General features: G+C 45.3%; 1 protein-coding gene and 1 long non-coding RNA gene across 5 annotated transcripts in view; one reads left to right on the top strand and one right to left on the bottom strand.

Annotated features, from left to right (window-relative positions):
- Positions 1–897: 897 nt before the first annotated feature.
- Positions 898–17,107, bottom strand: IL12B (interleukin 12B). 2 transcript variants are annotated; one of them, XM_019794949.2, is made up of 8 exons: positions 15,535–17,107; positions 11,619–11,706; positions 8,073–8,348; positions 7,413–7,530; positions 5,703–5,920; positions 4,138–4,295; positions 2,515–2,646; positions 898–2,006 (listed from the first exon to the last, which is right to left on the bottom strand). In XM_019794949.2, exons 2-7 carry the CDS (start codon positions 11,704–11,706, stop codon positions 2,515–2,517), a joined length of 990 nt encoding a protein of 329 aa, XP_019650508.2. In that variant the 5' UTR covers positions 15,535–17,107; the 3' UTR covers positions 898–2,006. The 2 variants fall into 2 exon arrangements, with proteins under 2 accessions (XP_019650508.2, XP_034512682.1); XM_034656791.1 differs by having other exon boundaries at positions 16,584–17,107.
- LOC105235717 overlaps positions 11,895–22,225 on the top strand; it is a 51,718-nt gene continuing 41,387 nt past the window's right edge. For 2 of the 3 annotated variants that reach the window (XR_004624253.1, XR_004624250.1), the window contains exons 1-3: positions 11,895–12,001; positions 16,959–17,042; positions 20,851–20,963. This is a non-coding gene — a long non-coding RNA (uncharacterized LOC105235717). Of the gene's footprint in view, positions 12,002–16,608; positions 16,717–16,958; positions 17,043–20,850; positions 20,964–22,225 lie in introns of those variants that run through there. The other variant, XR_004624251.1, reaches the window with a different exon arrangement.

Genomic DNA, 22,225 nt, shown 5'->3' with positions numbered 1-22,225 from the left:
ATGCAAGATGATAGGTTTCAAATGTCGGATTAGGATGACAGAACTTTTCCACCATTCCTCCAGGTCAGAAGCAGAGTAGAATAAGGGCTCTAGGAGACACTTCAAATAAGGACACTTACAACATCCCTATTATAATTACCTTGCCATTGCAAGGAAGCCCAGGCATACACTTCGCCATTGAAGATAGCAGAGAATGAATGGACTCCATTCTCTCGGACCCCACCACTTGCTCTTTTCACGGGAGGCACCAAAGGAACGGGCAGGCTCTGCCCTTTCTTTGACCTCCCCATCTCTATTGAGCCTTCCTGGGCGACTCCGGGTTACACTTTCTTCTCCTTTGTTCTTACCCCAGGGCACCATATACTGAACATCTTAGCATTTAGCGGTAGTGAAGTTAACTTTTCATCCCTGCCTTATAAACTGTGCCAGGAGTGGGCACTGTTTGGGGGAAGGTTTTCTGGAACTCCTTAACCCCCAGGGCTAGTACATGTCCAGACACACGACAAACCCTCCGTAACACTGGATCTGGCCCTAGGGGATGGGATGTTCATGACTCTGCCAGGTTGGAGTTTTATTTCCTGGTGCTCTGGAACTAGTAGAGTCGATTCCAGGCTAGGAGGTGAACAACGCAAAAGTATCCAACCTCTAAAGAAGAAATAATGCAGTTCGGTGCCCTTGCAGAGTTCCCCGTGGTCAGACCACAGGGACATTCCCTGAGCTCAGCAAGACACTGACTTTGGGAATCCTATAAAGGGAAAGGGCAACTCTGCAAAACTGGAAGTGAAATTGCTTCAAAGAAGGGCAATTCTTAAGTGGCAGGGGACAGATAATGCAGTCCTGGTAAATGTGGGAACAGGATCCTCGAGTCAGCTGAGAAAGCCCAAAATATTGTTGCAAAGAAGAGTTATATTTTTATTAGTTCATCGTCAGAATGTAAAAACAAGTAAACAGAAGACACGTGAAATCATTTTACAGAAAGCACATTCATTACTCAGCAGTAACACCTTAGTGGTGGGCACTGTCTGGTCACATCCACGGGTCGGGTTCGCTCACGCGGACAAGTAAGCAATTCTTGATCATTTTCTTTGCATCTGCGTGCTTTTTTGCTTGGCTATTAAGGAGCGGCTGGCAATTCTGACAATTTTACGTGCTTGGCCCTACTGGTTCTTCTCGGATCATCAGACCTTTTCACTTTCCAGACACAATGTCTCTGGGTCCCCCTCCTATGTCTTACAGAGAGATGGGTGTAGGGACTGTCAGGGCAGCTGAAGCTGAATCTCAATTTCAGTTATTTATTTATTTATTTATTTATTTATTTATTTATTTATTTTTTAGGCCTTTCTAAATTCAGCCATCCAGAAACTAAACTTGCTTAGGAGTATAGGTAGGTGGCCCTGACTCGCTTTATCAACACCACCTCAAGGAAGTCTTCATGGATACAGGAGCCAGCATCTCCGTCTCCAGAACCTTCTCAAATGGATTCGCGTCTCCATGCCTCTATTTAACCACTTCGTGTTCTCATCCGTCACAAATATTTGACGGTGCTGGCATGAGAACATTGTGTTCTCACTGGTTGTCATAGAACCGATGCGTTGTAGTCTCGCTTGAGAAGTTGTCAGTATAAATAACACATAAATTCACATTTTGCGTAATAGGGCCTCTTCCTTACAGATCAGGTCCTGAGAGTACGAAACATACAATCCATCTTGGCACACAAGTGTTCAATAAAAATAATAAATTAATAAATACATAAATTACTTAAATAAATAGCATTAAGGTCAGTGGCAACCTGCTAGCTGGAAAATCTATAAATAATGTAGCTGATTGTTTCAGTTACAAGCCGTTTGGCATGTAAATGTAAAAATACTGCAAAGACATGCTAATGATCCTTTACAAAAAGCAAATTAGGTAGAAAATAACTTTGGGGGCCTATTCTGTTGAGTCTTGAGAAAAGTTTGCATAATAACTTCCACTTTCCCTCCAAGGTCTCATCCTGGGATTGGAACCTGAAAAAGAACACCAGCAGTTTCTGTGAATTAGAAATGCGGCAGCAAACCCTTCCTATCTCTCATGGCACAATACTGGGGCAATTGGGTTTGGGGATGCCGTGTCAGAAGGGCCCAGCCTGAACTTACATGGCCTAGGATTCGGTTGCCTTTGGTGTTCCCCCAGGGTTCGCAGGATAAGGCTCTAACTCCTGAACACAGCTTGCAAGCTATCCTTGCTCTGATTCTTAGCTACCTCTCTCTCTCTCTTCTTTGCCTTCTCCTCCAGGAGGGCAGGACCTATGCCTGTTTCCTTTACTGCACTATCTCTGTACGCAGCATAACGCCCAGAACACGATGGGCATCAAATAGTATCTGTTTAAACAACAAATGTTATCTTTCTGACTCTGGTGACTGTGTGCCAGGCACCCTATCTCCGCTTTCTTCTCCTGCCCTGCCCCCCACCATGGCCCTGCACCCGGGGACACTGAGTGTTCAGGGGCGGGCTGGGCTTCGCGGGCCTGCTCACCTAAGTGCAGGACACAGCTGCCCAGTCGCTCCAGGACGAGCTGTAGTAGCGGTCTCGGGCTTGCACGCGGATCTTGGCCTCCCTGTGGCATGTGACCTTGGCCGAGGTCTTGTCCACGCAGAGTCTCTCTTTCTGCAAGGGAGAGGGAAGTCTTTGGCAACGCAGTCACAAGATGGGCTGGGCGTATTTCTGCAAAGCTTCATCTCCCCAAACAAGTACACCTAGATTTTCGGGCACCGCGGTGGCAATGAACAGTGGAGTGTGTAGAACTTGCGCCACCTACCGATAGAAGCTTTAAATGCAGATGCAGCTTTTCTGCTTCAGCCCAGGAGAGATGGTTTGGTCCTGCTTTCACCTTTCTAGAACAGGTGCCTTGCCTGAAGGCCCCATGCACGCTCACCCCTGCACTAGGCTGATGGTGGGACAAAGGCACATATGCTCTAGCTGTCCCCTGGATATTCTGAAATACGATATCCTGATCCTTTTATCAGAAAACGTGCTGCAATCCAGGCATTGTTAACTTTTAGCTGTGTGACCACAGAAAAATGCTTTGGGCTTTGTGTCTCTGTTTCATCCTTTATAAAAGAGGGATAATAATCCTTCCTGTCTCACAGATGTGTAAAAGTTAAAGCTAATCCTCATGTAAAACTCTCAATGAAGTCTTTAATCGGTAGAAAGTGTTCAGTAAATATTATCTATTAATGATGTAAATCTTTTTTTTTTAGTGTTGACTTTTATTTTTTTTTAAATGATTTTTTATTATATTATGTTAGTCACCATACAGTACATCCCTGGATTCCGATGTAAAGTTCGATGCTCCAATTATGTAAATCTTATGTAGGGAACATACATATCAAGATTTTAAATAATACTTAGGTGACATCTACTCCAGACTAGCCCCTCCCCCTACAAAAAATAGTTCTCAGGGAGTGACTGAATGACTGACTTCCTACCAAATGCTAAAGACTATCCTGAATAAGGCCTTTGTCCAGTGACTTCGAAAACTGGGGTCCAAGAAGTGTTGGGCTTTATGAAAGTGCCTTCTGGACCTTGGGATTATGAGGGCAAGGCAGGAAAGTTTGAAAGCTATTGTCTTAGCCTATGTGAGCTGTAACATTCTGCTCAAAATCATTTCACGATCGATGGAACAGCTGGGAATTATTTCGGGTGAGACACAGCATGCATGTTCTATCATTCATTTTACTCACTAAATTGAAACCATGATAATTTGAGGCTCCTGGAGCCCAGATTTCCTATGTGAGGACCAATTCTGAGCGCAAGCACTAATGACCAGACTGGAGGCGGTAGAGTGGGTAGTTACATGGACGTGGCTGTGTCCACCACACTGGTTTCTTGGTTCTGGCCCTTCCTAGCTGGGTAACTTTGGGCAAGTCATTTAACCTCTCTGAGCTTCAGGGTCTCCACTCGTGAAGTGTTGATAATAATACTGCCTGCCTTTGTAGGGTTATGTTAAGGATTAAGGGAGAGAGCCATGTAAAACCCTTAAAGCAGTCTCAGACACGGCGAAAGTGCTAAATAATTGTTAGCTACAGCTGTCATCACTCGTCTCCCAGATGTGGGCCTGCATAAACCTGGATGTATGGCACTGGAGTCACAGCTTACCTTTTCCCGATGGTTTTTGCCCTGGCCCTGTATGCAGAATGTCAGGGAGAAGTAGGAATGCGGGGTGCTCCAAGTGTTGGGGTATTCCCAGCTGACCTCCACTTGCCGAGAATTTTTTAACGGCTTCAGCTGCAGGTTCATGGGCGGGTCCGGTTTGACTGTGGAGGAAGATAAAGAAACACCCTTTAGTTTCCAAAGGGGGCTTTGGTATAAGGTCATTCCGGCTTCTGATCCCACCTCCATCTTTGACCGGCTATGAGTCCGGAGGACGGTTACTTAACTTCTCTGGGCACCCGGCTGGCAGACATGAGGCGCCCCTGCTGCTGCCGGTGCTCATGCGGGTGTCTGCACCAGTTGCCCCCTCCTCTCTGGCTGAACCCGAGAGAGGCTCAGAATCCTTCTCATCCCTGCACGAGCCGATGAGCCCGGGAGAGGAACCACCTCTGCGTCTTGCTCAGGAGAAATTCTGTAGACACAGCAAGACTCACATCCGGCCGAGGTGGGGAAGGACCACCCTCCCTGTGCTCAGTACGCCTGTGGGCACCAAACTCGGACCTGAGCTGAGCCTCTCGCTAGGGATGAGATGAGAGATTTCCCACCTAGTGCTCTTTCTGTTGTCTTTTCACGGCATCTGGCACTGACTTGGCTTGTGGCAACTGAAGCCAGGTGGTCTCTATGCTCGTGCATTCATTCAGTTAATGAGCAGTGAGCACCAGCTCCTTTACAAAGAGCTCCTGGGCTACACGTGGAGGTAGGGGAGCGAGGATCCCAGGAGAGTCCGTCCTCGAGGAGCGTACCTTTGTCTAGATGAGCGCAGAGGAGACATTCGACGGAATGTCCAAAGCCCAAAGACCATGGCTCCTGGAGGTGCTTTTCGAATATTCTTCTCTCTGTTCTTAACACAACTGACATCTTCCTTCCTTCAGAACTCAGCTAAATATCACCTCCGAGAGACCTTCCCTGGCCGTCCTAGGTGAACCCAAACCTCCCCCTACCCGCCAAGGGTAATTTCTCCACAAATGCTCGAGCAAGTTCTGTGGTTCTCTGATTTTTATGTTATCAATGGATAAATGGCAAAGGAAGTGACAAATGGCAAATCTCCATCTGCTGATTAAAAAAAATAGATGTCCATTTTGGAGGGGCTTATATTCCAATAATGAAGATTTTTTTTTTCAAAGGCTAGAGAAAGCCTGGATGAGAATAACTACAATTAGTAGAGAAGCCTTCGTTCTGAAGATAAATCTTACGCTTGAGGGGGTCCTCCTGGATTCACCATGGAAACTGCCTGGGCAGCCGAGAGAAGGTTAGCCAAGAGCCTGCTTTTTCCAGTGGGGCAGAACTGGGTCTGAGTTGCTAGCTGTGAGATCTGGGGCATTTTAGTTAACCTGAGGCTCAATTTTCTCTTCCTTAAAATGCAGAGACTAGCATCTACACTGTACTCTTTTGGGGGGTGCAGAATAAAGGCGACGATGCATGTAAACCCCTTCCCTCGGTGCATGGGGCATTGAGAACGTGTGACAAAGGGCGCTTACCCTTACGAAGCACATAGAGTTAAGCGGACTCACTGATATCCCTGGTGAAGAAGCTCGTAGTGTAGTTTTCATACTTGAGCTTGTGAACAGCGTCCACCACGACCTCGATGGGGAGGCTCTCCTCGGCTGTGGGGCAGGCACTGCCCTCCTGACACTCCACCGTGTACTTCTTATAATCCCTGTTGTCCACTCTGACCCTGTCTGCTGAGAGCGTCACTGCTCCACATGTCACCCCTTGGGGGTCAGAGAAGCTGAAATCAAAGACAGACATTACCCCCTGTCACCCATTTGTGGGTCAGTTCCCAGCGGCTGGAGCCAGACAGCCGTTTGAGGACACAAGTTCTCCAGCGGGTTTGATTTCTCCTCAGGGGGTTAGAAACTGACCTTCCCAGGAGAACAAGCTTTGTCACAAGAGGCGGTACAAATATTTAGAGACAGGTCTGCGTGTCCGTGCCTCTGGCCAAATGAATCCAGAAATGTTTAGATCCAGAGCCCTTGGTTAAATCTCCTTATTAAAAGGTTAAAGTCATTTTTCCCATTTTAATGACAAAATCCATACATGCTAACTTTTTAAAAAATTAAAAAGATAAAAATGTGTGTAAGTGAAATGTGTGCGTCTCTTTTAACCCTAGTCTCACTCCCCAAATAGAAATACTATTCATAGCTTGTCGTATCCCTCCAGACCTTTGTCTATGAATATGCAAAGCAATTCTATAGCCAAATGGACATATAGATACACGCATATTTTGTCTATATATACTCATGACGATTTTATTTTTCATCAAATAGGATCCAACTATATATATAGGTGTGTGGTTTATAACCATCCCTTCCCCCTCGGAACATATGGGGAGCGCTCCATGGCAGACCACACAGACTGGGTTAACCATTTTGATGGCTGCACATTAAGCTGGAGGATAAGGCACCGCACTTTATTTAACTTTCCCCCTGCTGATTACCAAAAACATCACGACGAGCACTGGCATCTCTGTCTCTGTGCATTTGTATAAGCATTCCTTTAGCAAGCATTCTCATTTTCAAGACGGAAAAGGGAGACCCCAGAGGTTAATGTACTCAGTTCAATGGTGGCAAGGCCAGGCTGATCACCTGGGGTTTGCTCTGTCCCCCTGCCTTGTTCAGGAACCTCAATGGTGAGTGAGGGAAGTCACACAGACTGGCTAACATAGGTTCAGTATCCATGGAAACTGGTTTCTTAGGGGAAGTCCAAGTGTATCGGACAAACAATGAACTTCGGATTAGTGGTGTCGGCAGAAGGAAAAGGAGTTGAGGTGGTTCTGGGAAAATTTCTGGAAGCCTCAGCATTTTGGAGTTGGCTTCAGGGATTTCAAGATCTATGCCCTGGAGCTCTTGTTTCTATTTTCATCTCAAGGTGCAATTTTGGCAAGTCATTCTAGCTTCGATTTCTCCTTTTATCTCTCCCCACGGTGCTATGAGCCTTAATGAAGCATCCCCAGGCAATCTGGATGAGTGGGTTCAAACACAGCAGAGGCTATTCTCAGGCCCCAGTAATACCCTGTTCTAACCCACACATTTGTTCAGGCGATTAACTTAAATCTCCATGTTCTCTCCCCAATTTAGGCAGGAGGGGGGTGTTGAAAAAATACAGGTTTGACTTTGTTTTTCTTCCTTATCAGTAACTGATAGGCCATGGTGAGGTTGCCCTTATTTTCTTAATGAAATAGTTTTGGCAAAATACTGAGAAACCAGAGTGGTTTCACTTACCCTCTGCTGCTTTTGACACTGAATTTCAAGTCAGTACTGATTGCCGTCAGCCACCAGCAGGTGAAACGTCCAGAATAATTCTTTGCCTCACATTTTAGAAAGATCCTATTTTTGGATTCTGGATTTGAAAAGAACAAAAATTCAATATTTGGAGGTTTCTTCTTTCAGATAGATTTTAATTATGGTGAACCACAGGCCACCAAGAGGTACAAGAAAGACGATCTTCCATTTCTTCCCTTGGGAGATGATGTTGCTCCCGATAGGCAGTCCAGCGAGGACTGGGAATGTCTCAATAGGTTGCTGATTCTGCAGCCTATGCCATGCACCTAACACATCAGAGGGAGGCATTACATTTTTCAAGGCTGCCACCCCAGTGCTGAGTTACGCACTACACGCATTGGTTGATTTCCATCAGCCATTTAAAAAGAACTTCAGGAAAACCAGCCAGGTTCACTATGAAAAATCTCTGAACGTGAGATTTGGATGGTTGATTCCTCAAAATGTCTAAGAAAGCAAAGAAAAACATAGCTGCTGGTGGTTTCAGTAGGGGATTTGATATTGGTTCCTTAACTACACTAATCATGTCTTAACCTTTTACATTTCTAAATTTATTTCTTATGGAGAGAAGGAAATTGATATCATCTGAGCCAATGGAATTACCTTTCTGTTCCTTTAAGATATCAGTGGACCAAATTCCATCTTCCTTTTTGTGAATCAGCAGGAGTGAATCGCTCAGAACCTTGCCTCCTTTATGACAGGTATATCGGCCAGCATCTCCAAATTCTCTGACTTGGACGGTCAGAGTTTTACCAGAGCCTAAGACTTCACTGCTCTGGTCCGAGGTCCAGGTGATGTCATCCTCTTCAGGGGTACGGCAGGTGAGGACCACCACTTCTCCGGGGGCGCCCGGGTGCCAATCCAACTCTACAACATAAACTGGAGAGCACAGGGCGTGGAGAGCTGGACTGTCAACTCCATGAACCCCAAGACGGGGTTTTCTGAACCACCTGTGCGTCGGCACGGCCAGAGCACAACCTTGCTCGTGACAGCAAATGCTTGCTGAGATGCTTGATCTCAGGTCGCTGGGCCCTACTTGGGTTTAAGGTCATGAAGAGATAGGCAAAGAGTTTTATAGCTGCCATCGAGTCTTAACTGGCAGCCTGTCTTTAATAATTAAGCTCTGATTTGCTGGAGATGGGGAAGGCCTTGATACGATTGAAAAATGGGAACAGCACACAACACTTTACCAAAGGCCTGGTGAAGAAACTTCCAGCGCAATTTCAGTTGCATGGAGAATAAGGCAGGGCAGAGAGATGCCAAGAAAGACTGACCAGCACTGAGATCCTGTCCCCACTAACTGGTTAGCGGGTTTGGAACAAGGTAGCAAATCACCATGAGCCTCAGTTTCCTCATCTGTAAAATGACAGTGATAGTATCCATGACGTAGGTTTGGCTATGAGGATTAAATTAAAAAAACAAAACGAATAAAGCCCTTAGCATAGTGCTTACCATTGTAAACTCAGTGTTGCTTATTGTTATTCACACACCAAAGTTTGGTCAGATGACTGCACAGAGAAACTGCCCTATAATTTTCTACGGGCATTTGAGGATTTATCGGGCATTTGAGGTTCTTATCGCATAAACTCACCAATGGAGATTTTCGTTCTATTTTTGAAAACAATTTTACACTCTTAGGAAGCAGTTCAGTGGATCTTGGTCTTCCCATTTCACAAAGGAGCAGGCCAAAACCAAGTGGCTAAGCAAGCTTACATGAATTTAGAAGCACGAGAGCTCAATCTCAGGCCTTCTGCCTTGTTGGCTTGGCAGTGGACCTTTAACCTGAGTCTCTAACTGGCACTTGAGGAATGGCCTAGCAGAGCGTGGTAATGAGTGGGTCCCATCCCAGCTTCATTTGTGGGTGCATCACTCACTAATGAACTGGGGTCATTTAATGCAGTGGTTCCCCAAGCGTGGTCACTGGACCCCCATCTGCAGTAGCACCTAGGAAACTGCGGGAAATGCAACACCTGAATTGTTGAATCAGGAACTTTGGGATGGGCCTGATGATCTGTTTTTTATGCTCTCCAGATGATTTTGATGCCCTCTCGAGTTTGAGAGCCACCCAGTTAAGAGCCTGGATTTTGGAGTCACATACAGGTCTGAGTTTAGATTCAGCTCGATAGCTTATCCTTGCCTGTGGCCTGAGGCAAGACATTTGATTACTCGAAGAATTAGTATTAGAAAATTAATATTTTCTAATATTAGAAAATATTAGTGCTTGCTTCAGCAGGTCGAGACATGGGTTATACACACAAATTCATACAACAGCTTAACATAGTGCCCTTAAATGCTCTATAAATGGTGACTCTTATTGTTGGCATCCAGATGGAAAGCACTGTGGGATATAATGCTCTCACTTTTCATCAGAGTGATTTATAACTACTGAATGGGTAACAAAGACATGAGATAAAAAGCACTTGGGACCCAACTGTTTGGAAATGATTAGCTGTGTGGACGTAAACCCACGTGGCACCTTGGGCTTTCTCAAGTTTTTCTTTGTTCACCCAGCAACTGAACAGCAAGGCTATTTTCCCGTCACAACTAAGACTCAGTAGGCCTTGAAGACCCTTCCCCAAGGGCAGGGGACAACAACTGCCAGAGGAAGCCTGAGGAAGAGCATCTAGAACCTAGTGCCTGGCTTTATCTCCTCCTTCATCTCTTCCTCTTGCCTCCAAAGTCGTCCGCCCTCTATTTCTCACACTGACTTCCTGGAATTTCTGTGGTTTATCAAATTAGAAGTAACTTCGGGGTTTACTATGCAAGGGCCAAGCTTCCTGAGCTCACTAAAAATCCCAGGATTGGAAGGGATCTGGCATAGTCATCTGGCTCAGGCCTTTGCCTTTGCTCAAGGGAGGGTCTAAAACTCTCAAACTCCTTGGGCAGAGGGGAGATGGCTGGATTGTTGCCCTCTCGAATTGATTACGAATGTAGGCACAGTCCAAAATTTCTTTCAGGTATCCATTTCCTACTGTGGTTCTCTCCTGACTGTCAACAGATTATTTTTGATCATTAGCTAAAATGTCCTCACTTCTAATCCATGCCTGTTTCCTCCTGTACTCCAAGCATGTAAGAAACAATTGCTAATGTCCTTCTTGTAAAACCTTCTTCAAATACTTAATGCACAGGCTTTGAAATGGGACAGAACTGGGATCAAGTCCCTGTTCCATCCTTCCCAGGTCTGTGACACTGGGGCGGTTATCTAATCTCTGTAGCCTCTACTTGCAACATTTGTAAAATGGGATACAGACAGTCCCTATTTCACACGGTTGTTGTGAGAATTAAATGAAATACTGTGCTCAATAAATATTAACTATTATTACCAGGATACAATTACAGATAGTAATTGCCAACATTATGTTGGCTTCCATGAGAAACATCTGAAGACCTTTCAGGAACAACTAACAATCAGTTAATGCATTATTTACTGTATGTGAGAAAACAGGGTAGACGAACCCCTTATTTTACTAATATCTACCTGTTCTATTATTCTACTAGTAATTTTTATCGATCATTGGGATTATAAACAGGTTCTCTTGAATACAGCCAGAACAATCCGGTGTTGAGTTGTCCCCTGAACTCACTAACCTTCAATCCTCCGTGTAGTCGGTGTCACTTGATAATCCCTGGTTCACAGTTGAGGAAACTCAGCCTTAGAGGTGACCCAGCTCAAGGTCACCTAACTGATAAGTGGCAGAGTCAGTCTTTGAGCCCAAGTCAATGTGAGTGTAAATCCTATGCTTCCCCCAAAGTGCTTGGTCAGAGGGGAGTCCTCTCTGTGCAATGCAGGGAGAAATATTGTGTGGTGGGGGGGAGGCTGACAGCACGTAGTTCTTAATCTTTCCAAATCCTTCACTTTGGAATTTTCATTGTATGATACAGCTGGTTTTTAGTAATACTTGTGAAGTCCATATAGCCTTTCCCATCATAGTCCACAAAAAGCTCCTATTCTGGAATCTAATATGAAAGCCAAGTGACATAGATACCCTCATCGGTGAAGGAAGGACAGACGGCCTGCATGTTCCCATGATGGCACTCACTAGGAGGCCCCAAGACCTGGTTGCCCCTTTCGGTCTGATTTCCCCCCAGGGCCTGCCTGCTAAGTCCTGGCTTAGAATTCAGGGCCGCCACAGAGGAGAGCCTGGTTACCATTTTTCTCCAGTTCCCATACGGCCATGAGGGGAGATGCCAACAGAACCAGGGAGAACCAGGAGATGACCAGCTGCTGCAGCTGCATCTGCAGGAGGGGGAGAAACAGAGCAAAAGAAGGAGGAAAAGAGAGAGAAGAGGAGGGAAAAGAGAAGAGACAATGTCAGGAGTTACTCAGTTGCTTTGCAAACCATATTCATTCTATGTGCGTTGTTTTTAATTTTGATTTTTTTCTCTCTCCTGTCTGCACTGTCAGACTAATACTCTATGAATTACAGGAGCCCTGTGCCAGTCTCTGGGTAAGAACATCTCCAAAGAGAGAACCACAGACGATCTGGAGCTGAAGGAGACCCGCCCTCCAATAGAATCCTCTGATTTTTAAGGTGAGAAGCCCAGGGCTCAGAGAAGGAACATGACTTAGCTGGATTACCATTCAGCAATGATACACTTGGTACTTACCAGGTAAAGGGCTCTGAGCTAGAGTCATTGGGAGTGAAAAAATGATTTTCTGGCCTGGGTCCTGCCTTCTAGGAGCAAACACTTCCATTCAATAACCATTTATGAAGTCCATGTGCTAAGTGTCTACCCTCCAGTCGGGGAGACCATCTATGCCCTGTATCATTGTATGCAAGGTGCTATGTGCAGTTACGCCTGGGGGTAAAGGACTTGGGGGGTTGGGGGGATAACCAGAGGCTATCTTTCAAATTATGGCAACCACCTGGCAGCCAGGTTTAGTTTCTCTCCATGTTTAGATGGTAATTGCTCCAAACTCAAAGGTTACTTCCTTCTACACAACGAAACCAGTGATTTTCAAATGTGAGCGCACATCTGCATAACCTGGAAGCCTCGTTAAAACACAGATGGCCGAGTCTCACCTCCAGAGTGTCTGATTAAGCAGGTGTGTGTTGGGGTGGGGGTGGGGGGAGGGGGGCCTCAGAATCTGCATTTCTTAAAAGTTTCCAGGAGAAGCTGATATTGGTGGTCCAAGGACCACACTTTGAGAACCCCTGGTTTCACCCATGCTTAGGGCCCACAGCTCTGAAAATCGAGATGTTCTTTGGGAGAAGACCATAAAATATTGACATACCCACTATGAAAAGTGAAATGTGTCATTTTGTGCCCAATCAGCCACCATCTTAGAGTAAAACTCCATCTAGATTAGTATCCAGGGTTTGTGCAAATCTTTAGAATATGAAAATTGTGCCTTACTTGTGAGTTAGGCGGAGAAGATTATTACTTAATTTCATTCGGAAACACCTCCATCCATCTCAGAGAGCACCGAAGTTCTCTGAGCAGGAACATGTGCTCAGAGACCACTGAATAAATCATACAAAGAATAAGGCTCAAAATTTTTGGCCAGATACCTTAAGAATGAGCATCCCTTGGCTGAGGTGATTGAATAGTCACAAACCGTGGCTTTGGGGACCCACTGCTAACGTAGGAGAACCTTGCCACGTACTTTATTCCCTTAGATTACAAAAGCTGGGAGTGGCAGACACAGGACTAGGTCTGGCCTTCCTGTCGAGTCAGCGCTCTGCCCCTGCAGCTTTCACAGGCACGTCTATTAATTTAGTCCAGGTTACAACTGTGGCCACAGGGCATCAGTTAGGACATTCACAGGCTTGCTGTCAAGCAGACGTGGGCTTGGATCTGGTCCTTCCCCTCGCTGGTTGTGTGATGTTGCTCAAATGATCTCTGAGCCTCAGTCTCCTCATCTATAAAATGGACATGATACCCATCTCAGAGGGCTGTGGAGACAATGCAATGAGATGACATATTGTAGAAGGCAACCAATTACATGTCAGCTTGCACCAAGTGGAAGAGATAAAGGAAAAATTTGGTATGTCTGTTTTGTATACAATGGTAAACCAAAAAGTTGTGCCTGGCTGTAGGGAAATGCCCTAGGGGTATTGCAATTACATGGGCCTGTAAAGCCCAGATGCCGGCACTCTGGGAAGGGAAAGAACAGAGATTCCTGGCATCTCCTGGTGATTCTTTTGCTCCATCTTATGGCTGGGGTTTTCCCTTTGCCTCTGTGTCTAGCACTTCCTCCTAGCCTTAGATTGTTTGAGAATTTCAGGTGAACTGCACTTCAGGGTCAAGGGAGCCCTGGTGATGATTCTAAGAGACAACTTGCATTTTAGTATCACCCACATTTTAAACCACGGACCCCTGGCTGGGGGGTGGAGGGGGTGGCAGGTCACTCTCTTAATACAACTCAGAGAATCCAAAAACGGGGCGACATGGGGTTACGGTGTTGTTCTCCAGATCAGCGGATACCAGAGAGCTATACTTCACAGCCCACATTTCCTCGGCACGCTAAGTTTGACAGTCTCGAGGATAAAACATTTTTCCATGTAATTTTGTAGGTTTTCTAAATGCTTGAAATCCTGGTATACAGGACCCAGGGACCAGGTCTGTGGTATGGCGATGCTCCCTAATGCTGGTGCAACATGGGCTTGCCTGTGACCCTTGGGTGGGCATTTCTTTTTTAAGTTTTATCTTGCTTATTACTTTTTAATTTAAAAAGAATTGTTATTTAAAAATGTAAAACATAGTCCCACCAGGCATGGGTAGCACATTCAAAGGGCCCCAGTTCCAGAACCAGGCAGACCTGCACCTGCATCCCAACTCTGCTGCTGGTTAGTTGTGTGACTCTAGGCAAGTCACTTGACTTCTTTAAGCCTCACACTCAGCCTGTAAAATGGGCATCCTGTTGTGGTGAGGAGTTAGTGAAAGAATTCAGGTAAGGTATCTAGCAGGGTGCCCAGAGGAAGTCAGGACTACTGGCTATTTGCTCTCTCTGAGTTCCACTCACAGCACTTACTACAACTGTATATATATACATATATGTATATATATATAGAGAGAGAGAGAGAGAGAGAGAGAGAGTGCGCAATATAATATCGTTATTTCTTTATGTTTGTCTTCCCTGCCACACTGAGCTCTCTGATAGCAGGGATCATGCCTTTCTTATTCCACACTATACCCCCCACAGGTTAGCATCAGTATTCTAGAATTGAGGGATTTCATTAATTATTAGAAGAATGAATGAGTGTACAGAAACATAAAACCTCAGTAAAAGGAATATGAAAAGGTTGTCCAAATTCTTTCTGATACCTTGAAATTATTTGAAAAAAAGTGGGCCATCAGCTGGGGTTTGGGAATCTCTTGCTTAAAATGATATTTTAACCTGATCATTATTTTTAACCTAAAAATTGTTGCACACAATTTATCTGGGCAACTATAAGGCACCAGTACAGTATAATCTTTTTTTTTCCTCCTCACAGATTTGAAAACCCTTCAGAAAGTACTATTAAACAATGCAGTTGCTTTTCATTTTTAAGGTAGCACCAAAGTTAGTGAATCCCCAAAATCTGGATAACCCAGCTGTCAGTCTGGTCGATCATCCCAACTGACTATTGGACCCAACACAAATACTGAGGCACGGATGCTGTGCACCTTTCAATTACGACGTGTGGGTATGAATTCAATTGTTTATTGAATTCAGTCTGACTTAATGAATGAACAGCTTTTAAAAAGTTTACAGTCCTAAGGGAAGCACCACTCACGTTATACAACTTAATGGATGGGCATTAATATTGAGGAACAGACTTTTACGTACATACCACTTTAAAAGAAGACAAAACAAACCTTTCTATAAAATGTGCGTTCGTTCACAGAACTTGGTATACAATTATCATTAGTTGACTTTAAAATGAATTCTTTCTACATCAGCCCCCAAAGTACTGACTTTTTGCTCCTGTCCCAGCAGGTAAGTCACCAGGAATGCCTCCAGATATCCACCCACTCCAGGATGCCAGGAACAGGGGGAGCACTCAAAAAGCACTACCCCTGGCCAGGCTGCAAGCCTGGCAGCCTGTGGAAGGGTGGCAGGGGCCAAGGAAGTGCTTACCTTGCTTCTGGCCCGGCCACAGGGTTCGCTGGGTCTGAAACCGTTGTTTCTTCTTCTGCTGCTGCTGCTAGTGGAGCTTATATACCCGACTCTTACCAAGCTTTCTGATGAAAACTTAAACTAGAAACTGACTTGTTCAAGTTGCAACACTGAAAACAACTCTCAAAACCTTCTAGGGGAATTTCAAGAAGTTCCTTTTTTTTTTTCCCCATGTGTATCAATAATGCTGAGGGAACACAGGCATCAAAATCCCAGGTAATGAACTAAGAGGAAATGAATTTTGGGTGGGGAAAAAGGAAGGAGATGGGATGCTCACTTCTTTGAACTGACATCACGGTCAATGTGCTTAGAGCCTGCAGCAGGCAGCCACCCTAGGCTCCACGGACTGGAGAAGCAAGGCCAAGGAGAGGTCACACAGGAGGGAGGTTCAGGTCAAGATCAAGCAATTGTACGTTAGAGGGCCCAAAAGCAAACTTTATGGTTCTCCTACAGTCAAAGAAAATGAGATGAAGGACAAAGGATTTCGTATAGTTGGGTTCCCCCTCCACTACATTATTCCTTTAACATCTGGGTTTCAGAAACATACCATTATCACCCACTGTGGGTTCATGCACCACACACGCCTGCACATTCATACAGGCACAGCTCCGGGAACATGATAAAAATGTGTGTATTACTACTAAGACACAAATATGTAGGGGTACAGCCCATGCTTATAGGTGCTTGCTCACGCATAGGTGGGAGCATAGAGTGAAATAGCCACAGTCAGGCATATAGACAACCATGACACACTCAAGGCACACCCCTCTGGGCACGCAGACTATATAACCTCACACTCGTTTGCACACAGAACTATGGCCCTAGGAGCTCTATATCAATGCACAGAATTAGCAGAATTAGCTAGAAATTCCTAGCAGAATTTAACACTGTTAAGAGTGATGAAAGTTGAACACGATATTAGACACTCCCACCCCGTCTGCGCATGAACAGCACATAAACACCAGCGTGAACACCTAGACCAAGAACAAGCCTATAGGTGCGTGCCGTACCCAGAGCCGCCGACAGAGGGCGCTGCTGCGCTCCACGGTAGGAGCGCACTCCCGCCGCCGACACCTCCGTTACCGCGCGCTGTCGCCGGTTCCCGCCTTGTGGGAAGTTCCTGGGGCCCCCGCAGAGTTTCAGGTGGTCGCAGATTCCCGTGCTAACTTTCCTTGTAGTTTCTTCGGGGGGCGGGGGGACTGGAAACCCGGGCGAGAGCAGCGGAGCTTCCCAACCGCACACTTCCTCCCTCCGTTTGTCCCATCCAGAGAAGGCGGGCGCTGCTGAGCCGGCAGTCCCGCTGCTTACCCGACCTGGTGCTCTGGCTTGGGCGGAGACATCACCTCCAGCTCAGAGCGCCTTCTCCCATTCCCTCTGCCTTGTAGGCCTCAAGGGAAACAGAAGTTCTTCTCAAGTTGAACAGCAAAGCAAAGCGTCTTGTATCCAAGACATATGTAGACATGAACAAAGTAAGTTGCATCGTATTTTGGTTCTGTGATATCGCGTGTGTGTGCGAGTGTGTGTGTGTTGCGTGTGCGTGCGCGCACTTCTGCTTTTTACGATGGGTATCTCTAAGGAATATAGCTAGACGATGATGGGGAAGGGACCTTTCCACAGTTTGTTTTTCGTTGTCATATGATACCCATATACACTCACGGACACACATACATAGATTAAAATATGTATCAACTCGCCAGGGTTTTTTCTGTAAAAATGTATTTATTACCCCCAACAAATCGTCAAAGATTACTGAATGGAAAACTTCTTATAAAGTCGACGTGAAACAGTTTCACTAATTCATTTATAGTGGCTCCATCACTACAGGTGGGCCCTTCTGTGCCCTTCCGTAAGTACATACATACATAAAATAAGGCAAGTAAGACAAAAGCATTTCATCAATGTGTTCACAAAAGCATCGTCAAATTAAAAAAAAAACTGATTTGAACATAAAATCTAAGTAAACATGGTGTGCTAGTTATGGAAAAGAAGGTTCAGGGTAAGCCTCCGTCCCCCCTTTCCACTCAGATTGGGGGACCAGACCTGTGTGAAAAGTGTGGGGCCACCCCTCTTCACCTACACCACGGACAAGTAGCGGTAGGTGCTTAAGATCATGGACGCTGGTGTTAGAGACCTGAATTCCAGCATCTGTTGTGCACATTACTTAGCTTCGCTAAGCCTCAGTTCCCACACCTGTAAAATGGGCTTAATAATAGTGCCTGATCTTAGGTTTGTTGTGAGATTAAATGAGGTAAGATGTAACGCACATAGCACTGCCTCCTGGCTAAGTGCTTAATAAATGGCTGCTTTGTTGACTGATTTATTCATCTTGGCTGTCCCAGGAAGACTTTTGGTAGCTTGCTAGGGGACACAGAAGTTGAGTGACAGAATTAATTCGAGGAGCCAGGAATAGAGCTCCTGAGAGTCCTCATGCCAGGAAGCCCGGTGGCTCCAGCAGAGCCCTGCGTTTGGCTCTGAGCATCCAGATAACCGGGGCGAGAAAGAGGAACCTGCACTTGCCCCTTCTCTGCCCCACAGGACTATTTTGTTTTGTCTTGTTTTTTTTCCTAAGATTTTATTTATTTATTTGACAGAGAGAGAGAGAGAGAGCACAAGCAGGGGAGCGGCAGGCAGAGGGAGAGGGAGAAGCAGGCTCCCCGAGGAGCAAAGAGTCCCACATGGGGCCCCATAGGACTATTTCGATAAGTCTAGTTTATCCACAGAGAAAGTAGTTCTTTCAGGTAAAACAGAATTCAGGTTCTCGGCCCCACCTTCAGCGATTATTATTCAGTAGATCGGGGTGGGGCTCAGGAAGCTGCATTTTAACAAGCTTGCGGGTGATTCTGATGTGGGGGTGGGGACCGCGGTCTGGTCTTGGGGACACTGCACAGCTCCAGTGCTCCCTTGCCCGGAGACACATCCTTGGCTGGTCTTCTGTCTGGATACGCATAAGGCCAGCCAGCACTCTTGTAATGTCAGCCAGACGCTGTGTGTCGTGATTTCACGGAAGAGGTTTATCTCCTTGTCCCACTTTGCAGTCCTGACTGTGGCCCCAGTCAAACGGGACCAAACCTGTGATCTCCCTGCGGTTCTCCCTCTGGGAAGTAAGGTCCCCTGACTAATAGCAGGCACGAAGAGGATCCCCCTAGAAACCGAAAATAACTTGAAGAATTTTTTAACCACAAAATCTTTTTTTTTTCAAAGAATGCTCTGAGTTTCTAATGCAAGTTTCAAATAAAGGGGAAGCCACATATGCTTCTTAAAATTAAAATGTTAAAAAAATCACAAAAGCAAGACATGCATGCATGCTACTATCAAAACTGCAAACAATACAAATATAGATAGACTGGGTGGCTCAGTCGGTGAAGTGTCTGCCTTCGGCTCAGGTCATGATCTCAGGGTCCTGGGATCGAGTCCCACATCGGTGAAGTGTCTGCCTTCGGCTCAGGTCATGATCTCAGGGTCCTGGGATCCAGTCCCACATCGGGCTCCCTGCTCAGCAGGGAGTCTACTTCTCCCTCTCCCTCTGCCTGCCGCCCCCACCCCCTGCCCGCTTGTGCTCTCTCTCTCTCTGGCAAATAAAGTCTTAAAAAAAAAAAAGAATAGAAACTTGAAGCCCTGATTCACATGGCTGTCAGAGGTCACTACTGCCAATATTTTGGCAGTATATTCTTCTGGAGTCTACTCCCGACCCTTTTCTGTGTATTTATATTTATCTGGCTATAGAAATAGGATCATACTATGCATTTTTTCCCCTGTAAACTGGTCTTACAACAGTGTATTTTGTGTCTAGTGGTTTCCTGTGTCTTACTAGAGGTCTTCTAGAATATTCTGTCTGGATCAGTTAAGGTGCTTTGGGCTTTAGTCTCCAGCTAGCTTCTCTCCATCTCCCAAAACAGCTTTGCAATTCCAGTTATTAATCCACACAGGATAGCATTTAGGATAATAAAGACCGTTTTTGTCTTGTGTGTCTCTCTTAGGAGCAAAGAATTTGTCCCAGAAGTCCCCATATTCTTCTCATCTCCCTGGTCACCTATAAACTGATTACCGAGAAGGGGAGTGGGCTTACAATGAAAGTCAGGTTTTAGACAGGTTGGGTTTGCCCTGAGCTGTGGAGAGGATCAAGATCCCCGAGGAATGGATTCTCCAACTAGGTGGAAACTGATGTGGGAAACAAAGGCAAAGAAAAATGATTGAATTTCCTTACTATCTACAGCCCATTGACAAGTCCTTGAAACAGGCAGAACGACGGCGTTCCTTCAGGAACTCAACTGCCTCAATGTTAATACTTTGCTAAGGGTACAAGGCACTCTTAGCTCAACCCCCGGGTTCCTGTAAGTCTATTTTAACATATAAAAATTCCTTTGGAAGCTTCCTTTATCCCTACCCACCAAGGTCCATGTTGGCAATCATCCCCCAAGCATATGACTCACTGATACACATCTGAAGGGTCTCATGACTAGGGTTTTATTAGACAGTAATAAATGACCTTTCCCCAACAATAGTTAGCCCCCTCAAGGTCCTGGAAAACTTGTCTCCAAAATTCCTTAGACACTTACACTATCCCTAACCCACTCCCAACTTGAAAGTATATAATGGGCCATTCCTTGTGATCCCAGTGCAGCTCTCTGCGCATGTGTCTTGTCCCCGTACTTTAATAAAACCACTTTTTTGCACCAAAGACATCTTAAGAATTCTTTCTTGGCCATTGGCTTCAAACCCTACGGTGTTTCCCACATCAGAAACCAGGTAGGCAGCTGAGAGTCAAATCTATCTCTTAGGTGAGCCCAAGTGGTTAGGGCTGCCAACGAAGTGAAGAGATATGACAATTACGTAGCCATCACACAAGTTCAAGTGTTCTGCCAAATGATTAGTTGCTTTTGAAGTGACACTTCTCGTTCAGGGGCATGGGAAGTGGCTCCCACCTGTGTGGGAGATGTGTGCTTTTAAGAAAAAGGACTGGAGGTGGGGAGAAGGAATGAAAGAAAAAGAAAAAGAAAAAAAAAAAGACTGAGGGTTCTATGGCCAAAATTTTAACAGTGACTATCTGAGCGGCATGATTGTAGATGATTTTTGTTTTCTTCTTTATGATTTCCTAAATTTTCCAAAATGCCTATCATGAACTTGGATTACTTTTCTATTCAGAAAAAACTGTCATTGAAAAAAGACATGGACGAAGCATGCGGCAAAGGCAGACTATGCAGTGGTTGGGAATTTGCTTTCTAGAACCAGACAGCCCTGGCTTAGCTCATGATCCATATTTATTTCATATAATTGAAGGTGCTCCTGGGATGACAGTTGCTGCATCACTGACGGAGCGCTAGACTTTTATGGTAGTGATGGAGGGTCCTCTGTCGTGTGTGGTGCTTCCTGGAGGCAGGGGACAGCCTGAGGTAATCTCATTCAGTTTGTCAAGTGTCCTTCAATATATGTTTTTTGTTGCCATGCTTTGTAAAAGATCCCTAACGTCAGCTCCTTTTTTAAAGGGCTGAGATGTTTTCACCATCCCCTTTCCCTTCAACAATGAATCTGGCCACATTTCTAGAAAGTCAGCCTTCCATCTGGGCCTGTGCTCTGAAGGCAGTGGGTCAAATGTCATCATTGCTTAAGTTCATCACCCACGTGGGCTTCTGTGCCTGCTCGACTGGACTGACTGCAGAGCCAGGCAAGGGCTCCACTTTGTCATTGATGTTTTCATTTGCATATGTAAATCTTTTTCTCTTCCTTTCTAAATGCAATTTTATGTTAATCCCAGTGAAAGGAATGGGTGTGCAGCCATCCGGAAGGAAGTGGGTGTGTCCTGGGGTGTAGGATGGCTGAGGTGTTTAAATGCTTCTGTTAGGAAGATGTGGAAACAGTTGGTCTGGTATTGCTGTCACCTGAGACAGGTAGAACAAGGCAGGGTGGGTCCAAGGTGGAGAGGGCTAGCTTCCGGGGCGAAGTACTACCATCTACTGTCTCATGGTCCCTTTCCACATCAACCCAAACCAAAAGACGGTTATTACGTATCAGTTGGCCACCCCTGCATTTGTAGGGTAAATTATTAAATTATCATTCAGTGAAGCATATTCCTGCTGCTAGAATTCCCTGGAGCATGGAATTCTCTAGACAGGAAGTAGCTTGACCAAAAATCAGGACCTGAGATTTGGAGCATCTTCTGCTGTGACTTGATTGGGACTCACATGTGATCCTATGTTCCTTTCTCCTTCCTTTAAGAATTTATATTCATCTGGGCTTTTATTGTGTCTTGCTCTGGAAATCTGCCCTGGAATGTAGCTATTGACCCTGGTCTCCTGCCCTGTCATTTTCTCTCCAAGTTTTGGATTTAAAAATCCTATCTACTTATCAATCTACCTTTATTTATTTTTGATGGTACTTTAAAAAATAACTCATGCCCCTCATTAAAAGACATTTAATAGTACAAAGGTTATTAAGTGTGTCTGTCTTCTTAGGTGCCTTCTGGACTCCCCGGTGTGAACATTGTTTATAGGACAGATCCAAGGCAGACTGTCCAAACTACCCACCCCATTTGGTGATGACCTTTCAGTCATTTTATTTGAATATGTAACAACCACATAGAAACAATTTTATTTATGTTTTTTAACAGGTGAGAAATGTTCCTTTAGACCATAGAAGACCATAGGAGATAGAATGG

The sequence above is a fragment of the Ailuropoda melanoleuca genome, chromosome 3 (genome assembly GCF_002007445.2).
Source record: "Ailuropoda melanoleuca isolate Jingjing chromosome 3, ASM200744v2, whole genome shotgun sequence".
Taxonomy (NCBI): domain Eukaryota; kingdom Metazoa; phylum Chordata; class Mammalia; order Carnivora; family Ursidae; genus Ailuropoda; species Ailuropoda melanoleuca.
This window is presented reverse-complemented; position numbering and strand designations above follow the sequence as displayed.